This window comes from Olea europaea, unplaced genomic scaffold (assembly GCF_002742605.1).
Source record: "Olea europaea var. sylvestris unplaced genomic scaffold, O_europaea_v1 scaffold1433, whole genome shotgun sequence".
NCBI lineage: Eukaryota > Viridiplantae > Streptophyta > Magnoliopsida > Lamiales > Oleaceae > Olea > Olea europaea.
The window spans coordinates 121,567-130,876 of NW_019231866.1; the positions used below are offsets into that span (position 1 = coordinate 121,567).

General features: G+C 35.2%; 1 protein-coding gene across 1 annotated transcript in view; it reads right to left on the reverse strand.

The window, feature by feature from the left end:
• LOC111375942 (GTP-binding protein At3g49725, chloroplastic) overlaps positions 1 to 4,329 on the reverse strand; it is a 4,779-nt gene extending 450 nt beyond the window's left edge. The window contains exons 1-12 of the mRNA XM_022998863.1: positions 3,761 to 4,329; positions 3,033 to 3,097; positions 2,859 to 2,921; positions 2,654 to 2,743; positions 2,451 to 2,563; positions 2,165 to 2,233; positions 1,163 to 1,307; positions 1,014 to 1,069; positions 819 to 869; positions 655 to 709; positions 497 to 553; positions 12 to 166 (exon numbers count right to left, since the gene is read on the reverse strand). Of these exons, the coding sequence (XP_022854631.1) occupies positions 12 to 166; positions 497 to 553; positions 655 to 709; positions 819 to 869; positions 1,014 to 1,069; positions 1,163 to 1,307; positions 2,165 to 2,233; positions 2,451 to 2,563; positions 2,654 to 2,743; positions 2,859 to 2,921; positions 3,033 to 3,097; positions 3,761 to 4,142 (1,301 nt within the window). The 5' untranslated portion in view covers positions 4,143 to 4,329. The remainder of the gene's footprint in view (positions 1 to 11; positions 167 to 496; positions 554 to 654; positions 710 to 818; positions 870 to 1,013; positions 1,070 to 1,162; positions 1,308 to 2,164; positions 2,234 to 2,450; positions 2,564 to 2,653; positions 2,744 to 2,858; positions 2,922 to 3,032; positions 3,098 to 3,760) is intronic.
• Between the last annotated feature and the right edge of the window lie 4,981 nt (positions 4,330 to 9,310).

Sequence of the window (9,310 nt, forward strand, 5' to 3'; positions counted from 1 at the left end):
TGTGTGTGTGTGTGTGTGTGAGAGAGAGAGAGAGAGAGAGGTGTACCTTATTCCAAACTTCAATCATATTCTGAATCTTATCCTCAGACACTCCTATCTTCCCAAGAACATGCAACACAGTTTCCCGATGTTCATCAAGATTTTGTGTACTGGAGTCCAGCAAGTGCTGCAAAAGTTATATATGCAGAATTTCATTCATTTTGCAGGAAGTGACAGGAAAGACAAATACAGTGTCATATGTGATGTATGATGACTAAATCTGGAATGAGGCTTCACGAGCTAGGATTTAGTCCTAGGTTCTTATTACGTGTTACTCCCTGTTTATGGACAGGATAATTTCTCTTTCATTTTGTTAGCTCGAGGGAAGGCCCTACCCCCTCCTAAGTTTTGTATTACTTTATTTATGTTATTATTAATAAAATATGCCACCACGTGTGGTTTTAATTTAAAAAATAAAATAAAATACAACTATAGGAGAAAAACTTTAAGAGCATACCACAAGAAGGTCTGCTTCAACAACCTCTTCCAACGTTGCATGAAATGCTTCTATTAGCTGCAAAAAAAATAAAAAATAAAAATAATAAAAATTTTCTCGGTCATTTTGAGGCTGGAGTGTCAATAATTAAGGAAGATCTGCCATATAACTTTAGATACCTGAACAGGCAAATCTGATATAAATCCAACAGTATCACTGAGAAGCACTTTCCTCCTGAGCATCAACACTACAATTAAATTACCAGACTGAAAATATAAAATACAGGCAGAAAAGGCCAAGAAAAGTTTTCATATTCTTTTTCTCAACCAAGAACTAGCATTACCCTGATGGAAGAATAACACTACTCAACTTCGGATCAACTGTTGCAAATAATCTGCCAAAGGAGTTTATGTAAGAGAGCAAAAACAATTTACATGCAGAGAGTGACGAATATGATATTAGATGGGTGTGTGTAAGAGAAAGAGCCAAAACTGAAGCATTATTAAGAATTGGTTTCGAAAATGATTCGCTACCATACCGATCATCACAGTAAAGATATCTGTTTGAGAGCGCACTAACTAGCGTGGACTTCCCCTGGGGAAAAATTAGAAAAACCAGAGAGAAAATAAGCCTATTTGAATAGGAGCAAATTTACAATGGAAAATAAAATGAGTATAAGTCACCTACAGCATTTGTATAACCAACTACTGCAACAGTAGCAATTTCTTTTCCTTGTGAGTCTTTTTGTCTCTTGCGAGCAGCCCGTTGCAAAGCTCTTGTCCTTCTAACTTCTTTAATTTCAGATAACAAGTGTTTTCGTCGTTCCAAGATTCTAAAAAATCGAATTACCCAAAAAGTGATATATTTATACATTTGCAGGTCCAAGGTTCACAAATAGAGATTTTATCCACGAAAATGTACAATAACCAGTGGGCTTTTGATTCACGAGGAATGACAAATTTCCTTGAAGACACCTTAACTTAAGCAACAGCCAATTTTCACAATAACGCATTGTATCTATCTAGATAACACAGATCTATGTTATGTATTTCAACTTCGAGGTTCTATCTTAAAATATCAACTTTATCAAAAGTAATAGTTTAAGCCCTTATATGTTGTATATATCTTTCGTGTTTATTCGATATGTAATTATCATTAACATGCCCTCGTGAGCTCATCTGAGCAGATCAATCTTAAAAGTCGTGTGCTCGTTTGAGTCTTCGTCAGATCAAATTGATAGTTTGAGTTTAATGAACTCTCTTACTGTTTTATAGTTTTATCTTAAAATATCAGTCTCATTAATAAAAGCAACTTCATCCCTTAAGAATATAAGATAATACCAACAACATAAACTATATGCCTATTGATACTTTATTCATCTCATTGACAACCTTTATCCCAAAGAAATTGGTCACGGATAAGGTAAAATTTCAGTCCTTATATGCCTATGATAACTGATACAAGATAATACTAGAATTCATCTTCATAACGAATATATATTGAAAATGCTTATGCGTGAAAAACAGTGAATAGTGAAATATAACCATATGATTCAGTCAACAATTTGCTTTAAGTTCCACTAACCAAGTCCATATCATAGAAAAAATAACCATCTAATAACACAGCATACGAATAATCGCCAAAAATCTCAGAATAATAATTCAAGCATGTTTATTAGCAATTGCAAACCTTCGTCGTTGAAGCTGAAGTTCAGTTTCTCCAGCACCACTGATAAAACCACGCCCTCCACTTCCTCTCCTGCAATCATTATTGTGTGCATGAGAAACCCCTAAATTGAGCAATCCCAGTTCTTTCTTAAACCTCTTCTTTAGTTCTCTTCATAAATCTTCCTAAACCTATATATTACTTAAAAAAAAACTTCGGCATGCAAACCATAAATAATTCCTTAGAATAATGTATTTTCCTAGAAGCAGTTTAGAACTTCACCAACGGGGAAAATTGAGCAAAAACTCACCCTCTGGCACTGACAACTTCCGCTTCCCCAATCCCACCAAAGGTATAACGCCCATCGGACCCGCGCACACGAACAAGCCTGCTCCTCTTGTACATTAGAGCTGCTAACTCAGCCTGTATTTTGATAGAGGATATAAGATATGGTTACCCTTCATAATTATAAGTTTGCCAAACTAAAAGGAATGCAATGAAATTGCGGATAACCTGTAGCTTTGCTTCCTTTGTCTGAGCATGAGCATTAAATATCTCTATTATGAGACCTACACGGTCCAAAACAGGCTTGCCCCAGGCTCTCTGTGAAAGAATGTATACAATGAATAAATACAACCGTTCACCAAGGAAAGTCCATAACAAAGAAGGTAAAAGGTCTGAAATTATTCACAAAAAGCAATCAATTTAGCAAACTTGCCTCCAAATTTCGCTGCTGAATACTAGTGAGAATAGCATTTACAAAAATAGCATCCACTCCATCCTGTAAATAGAGAAAAAAATCAGAGCAGAAATCATCCACATTGTTTGCTACCACTTTGAACTCAAATTTAACAAGAGAATTGATTTCCAAGTTCAGACACGAATCCTTTACCTTGGATTCTAAAGCATTTAAATGGCATTTGACATTTTTCACTGTCCCTGCTCCAAAAAGTGTATCTGCAATATCATTACAGGTAAATACCTTATATTATATCCAACAACACTTCATTGAAAAGAGATAAGCCATATGGGCATACATGACTTCCATGATGATCCCTGTGAATGCCATTGGATTGTCTTTTGGTCTTCGAGACTCGATACAAATTAGTCTATTTTGAATTCCACTGGCTAAAGAGGAAGATTTCATAGCTCTTATTAAGAGAGTTCTCACATCTCGCTTGTAGCCTTATTATAACTAATTCAACAAGAATAACCGCAAAAGTTGAGCTCAATACCACGTGTCTTACTATCCATTCCAGTTATATGCTTTTAGTTTCATGCAGTTTATCTTTTTCATTGGGTTTCCTCTTCACTGTTATTCTTATTCCAATTTTCCTCGTACTTATCATAGACAAAACATGTTCCTGAATAAAGTTAAATTTGTAGATAGTTGCATTCGTTAAACCTAGCTAGAATTTCAACTGATTTACATAATTGTAAAAAATATCTAAACAGAATAATGTTCGTTACGAATAGTACCTAAAAGCCGACTGTAAAACATTAATCCTTTCCGAAAACACACTGGGATTACATATGCACACGGACAAAAAAATAATAATAATATTAATAAAAGTAAATAGAAAACCATTCAAGAAAATCAAAATTGAATCAAAGACCCACCTGCACGAGGTGCCCTGGCAGTGGGGTTCTGAACAACAAGATGAGGAGGCATTTCTTTGGCCAAGAACTCGGTGTCATAAAACCCATCTCGTTGCTCATCAAGAGAATTCGCCAAATTTAATGCTTCATGAAGCTTAGCTTTCAAAAAGGAGTCGGGCCGAAGCCTCGGCTGGACAACGAAGATTCTCGGTGGACCATCGGGATCCGTGTTCAATTCATCATCACCATTGTTAAAGTCACTATCTTTGTGATGTCTTCTGTGTAAAACAGGTGAGTTTGAAAAGAAACAGGAAGGGGGATGTTGAATTAGGGAAGGGTTTATTGGGGTTTGAACGGATTTCAGGGTGAGTGAAGAACGCCAAAGAGAGATCGCTTTTAGCATTTGATGTTTCCTTCGATAAAAAACTGTTAGATTCTTGATGCCACAAGTATTGAACTGAAAATAGTATCGATCGGTGCCGGAATACAGATCACATTTAACCGAGTTATGTAACTAAGAAACAAATTAAAAAGAATTTATTTTCACTAAAAACAATTATATTTTTAATAATCCAACAAATGGGACAAGGCATGTTTTGCTAGAGCCTAGAGATAACAAGTATTTTTGTTTCTGTTTACACAAGTTTTTTCTATTATTTATAATTAAAAATGACTTCATTTTCAATTTGAAAGTAATTACCAAGTGGTTACTGTAAATATAAGAATATATTTTTCATCCATTGGTTTAAAATAAACGGATACATGATAGACGAGTTAATATATATCAAATGGTAGTGTTGCAGCTATTACATCTTCAATATCTCTTATTTTACGGTCATGGATAATATTTTTCAATATATATATATATATATATAAAAGTATTAATCACCCTATCTGTATCATCAATCAAAGACGTTAATGCAACTGCTCAAAATATAATGCAACTCATTTTCATAAATTGATAAAGACATTATTTATTCAAATAATTTGAAATGCTTATCTTATTATAATAAAAAAAATTCTAATAATTTTGAACATACATCCGTACTTTTGGATTTTTTGATATCCAATAATTCAGACGATGATTTAAAACAGTTGTCGGATTATTTATCGACGTCATGGACTTGGCTCAGTTCGGAGACGAACTACACTTTTGGATGGCTCGAATTTGGGTTGGATGATTATTTAGTTAGTTGGACCATTTAGTGATTAATATGGAGTTGGAAATTAGCCCATTAGTTTAGGTTAGGCAGCCCACTTAGAGATCTTTTTGCCCATATTTGGTAACATAAACTAACCTATATATATGTATCTATCTCCTAGCCATTTTGGTGTGTGTGTGTGTGTTGTAGCAATAGGGATGAGAGTTGAGAGAAGAGAGGCAGCCGAGAGAGAGGGAAGCCATGTGAGGTTGTGAGTGAAATTCAACTATTGTGATATCTTCTTCTTCCTCTCAATACCTTTGTGGATTGCTAACACCACCACACTTCTCCTTTGTGGGGATTAAGAGAACGAGGGCTGTTCAAAGTGAAGACGAAAGTCTTGGGTCAAGCCAAGGTAAACCGGTGTTTGTTTGGTCGTATTCTGAGCCCAAAATCAATATTTATCGAGGGATTTTCGCAACAAATGGTATCAGAGCTTGTATTGTTGTAAATTTGTGATTTTTGGGTGAAAAACTGGTTGGAAGTGGCCTGAAATCGAGCTGGAAAATAGGTAGAAAATTGGACAGAATCTGGCACATTTTTCAAAAACTGGATGGATCTGTTTTGGTCCGAAAGGATCCGGTGCATGGGAACGCCGACGAGGCGCGTGAGGGCTCGTCAGCTAGAATCCAGTGATGGTGTCTTTAGACAGAATGTTGCTAGTGACGATACGGACTCTGCGATGCTGTCGGATTTCACTTTTGAGCAATGCAGTGAAAGTTGGACTATTTTGCCCGTGGACGTTTAGGTGCCAGATGTCGTTTTGTGTTGGTGGGGTTGCTGGAAGCTTTAGGATGGATAGGGATATTCCTAAAGCGGTGAATTCGCATATCTTGATATCTACGAACCTTCAGACGTGGTTCGCTCGATATCGTATTCTTTGTCTTTTATTATTGCAGTTAAAATTAATGCGTAGGTTAATTATTTATTTTTTCGCATTAGAAATTAGTGTGGAGTGACGTTAGGTTTGGAGTTACCGTGAAGGGGTAATCATTGCATGTTGCTAGACTAAGAAATTATATGTTAATTATATGTCTTAAATTTTATGTGAATTTGTCACATATTTTTCTACACCGATATAATTGCATGTGACCTTAGAAAAACTTACTTTATTATTTTGTGTGAATTATGTGTCAATACTTTGCTTTTGGTCATTATTTGGTATTGTTGACATAAAGCAAGTGAAAAAAAAAATATGTTTTAACTGTAGTAAAATTTGGACATAGTTGAAAGAGATTGTCCTAAGATGATAATAAAAAGAAAGATGAGGATAGAAACGAGGCGGATGTGACTTTAGGGTGGAGTAGTGATCCTAGTAAGGTTTATTGAGAGAATAAACCCGGTTACTGCATTGCATCTGTGTATAATCCTTTCTGCATGTATGTGGTCACTTAATTCTGTTGCAATGTTGATATTACACTTTCAGTATGTTTGATGTATGTAATTGCATGAATTGAGGGTAATCTTATTACTTTGTGTAATATATTTACATGCATAGTGGGTTGAGTTTTGTGGCATACTATGTTTGCTCTGTGAGTAGTGTGAGAGTGTGATAATAAGAAGAAAGTTGGGTAGCTGCTTTTCTCCTTTATCTTTGTGAGCCTGTATGGTTTGTGAGTTATGTGAGGCAGTCATATTAGGATTACCTTCTTCCTCTTTATGAGCTTCCTTTGTGAGTGTAGTGAAGTAACCAACTTTTTCTTCATTTTTTTTCTTTGTGAGTGTCACCTTCGCCGTTGTCTTTGTGAATTTTTGGAGTTTTAGTGATTAGAGTAACCTTTGTGATCACCGAAAGGTGTTGATGTGCCATAGTGAGTTTGAGATGCATTAGCAATGAGTTGGATATCTTTTGGTAAAGTGAAGTATAGATGTCTAGAAGTGCATTGGTGATATGCACAAGGATGTGGAGTGTGACATTTGGATCATGAGTGAAGATGTGATCAAATATGTAGAATCATTTATCTATGAAAGAGATCCTGATCAGATGGAGTGTGAGAGAGGCATTTCTATCACTTCTGTAAGGTGGAGTCTCATTATCCATGTAGGTTGGGAGAAGTGATGTGGAGATAGAGGATTATATCAAGAGTTTAGGATCTATTGTGACTTGCCAGTTAGACATAAGTTGAGTGATTTGTTTAATGAGCATGGTGGGCGATAAGAGGAGAAATGTGTTCTCGAGGTGGGAGTAACACGGAATGGGATAGGATAAGTGTGATGAGATCTTTCATGGGGCCATTTATACATTTGCTGCATATGTGCATGACCGTGTTGATTAACTAGGTGTTAATTTGTGGTTCTGCGTGAACGTGATTTTGAAAAGATATATGTGTGTGTTATCCTATATATCTTCATCACATAATTGTTTGTTCATTGTGAATACTTGTTTCTATTTGGGTGTTCTTGACCTTAGCCCTGGTGAGTACATGGAGCAAGTATGGTATGTGTTTCAAGTTGGAAACACGAGTTAAGGTCTATGATTCCAATTTTATTGGATTACCTTGATTTTGCAAGTATAAACTTTGCGTTTTGGTTGCTTACAGATTATTGGGCATCAAGATGAAAATTGTTGGGTTTTTTTATACCCAATAATCGAGGGAGATGATTTAAAATAGTTGTCGGATTATTTATCGACACCATGGACTTGGCTCGGCTCGGAGACGAACTACACTTTTAGATGGCTCGGGTCTGGGTTAGATGATTATTTGGTTAGTTGGACCATTTAGTAATTAATATGAAATTGAAAATTGGCCCATTAGTTTAGGTTATATGGAAGCCCACTTAGAGATCTCTTGACCCATATTTGGTAACCTAAACTAACCTATATATATGTATCTATCTCCCAGCCGTTTTGATGTGTGTGTTGTGGCAATGGAGGGGAGAGTTGGGAAAAGAGAGGCAACCAAGAGAGAGGGAAGCCATGTGAGGTTGTGAGTGAAATTCAACCATTGTGATATCTTATTCCTCCTCTCAATACCTTTGTGGATTACTAGCATCACCACTCTTCTTCTTTGTGGGGATTAAGAGAACAAGGGCTGTCCAAAGTGAAGGCGAAAGTCTTAGGTCGAGTCAAGGTAAACTGTTGTTCGTTTGATTATTTTCTGAGCCCGAAATCAATATTTATAGAGGGATTTCCGCGATACCTACAATCACTTGTGTCGGAGTCTACTATTATTAAAATCAAAATAAATAGAAGTAACAAAAAAGACCAATTTTATATCTCCTGCCTTTCAAAACTATTGTAAAGTAATTGATAATGTTGAAAGATTAGTTAATCTTATCTAGGAGTCTTTTATCTACTCTAAAAGTGTATTCCATTATAACTCTCATTAAAACTATATATATGGTCACTGTTATAATAAATTTACACTCAATCTCTAATTCTCTTTTAATTGTTTTTTTCTACTCTCTCATTTTTATTCTTTTTCCTTTGATTTTTGAATACAATTATGAAATTTCCGTTGGTCGAGTACGCGAAACATACCATCAATTCGTTGTGCATTTCTTATATTGGATGAAAAATAAAATCCAAAATATTACCAAAGAAAGTCAAGACGGTACACTTTGTGAGGAGCATCTTATATCATGAGTCTTACATCCATCATTGAAAAGCATTCTTTAATATATGTCCGTGGACTTCTTGCTAAATCTTGCCAAAAGTTCATGGTATTGTTTAAATTTGCTATGTCAAAATTCATAATTAATTTTGCATTAACATGCGTCAATTCCATTTTACTCTATATTGTATATGATTTAATGATCTTCTGCATTGGAATATGTAGTGTGATCAAATCTCCTCGAGGAAGCAGACAAATACTATGAATATGATATTTTTTATCGCGAGGAGTCAATGCGATGTTATGCAATGCCCATTTGATGTAAAATTTAAAGTTGTAATGACCCATTTGTCAAGAAGGTAGAATAAGAATTCATTTGAACCATGTTTCGATGCTAATGGAAGTCATGTTGGGGAGTTCAATACGAGAAATATGATTTGTTGTTGATTCATGTTTCGATGATACTTGTTTATTAACATCAAAACATGACTCAACCCAACATTGACATGACTAAGTTGAAAAATCTTGACATAGTTAGGAGATGAACACGGACAAACTACTTGACCTTATACATAGTGATTGTGAGTCGAGACAAGCTCAAAATTCATTTATAAGTTATGTCATGTGTTCATCACTCGATATCAAATAGCCAAGAGAAAATGATGATATTCGTATGTTGTTGTGTACAAATTGTGTATGGATTATATTAAATGATTTTATTTTTTTGGTTCTTTTTTGTCTCTCTCTTTTCTCCGCGTCATCAATCCTTATATGGTGATGTATAAATAGTATATGTCCAAAAGAAAACCAATTAA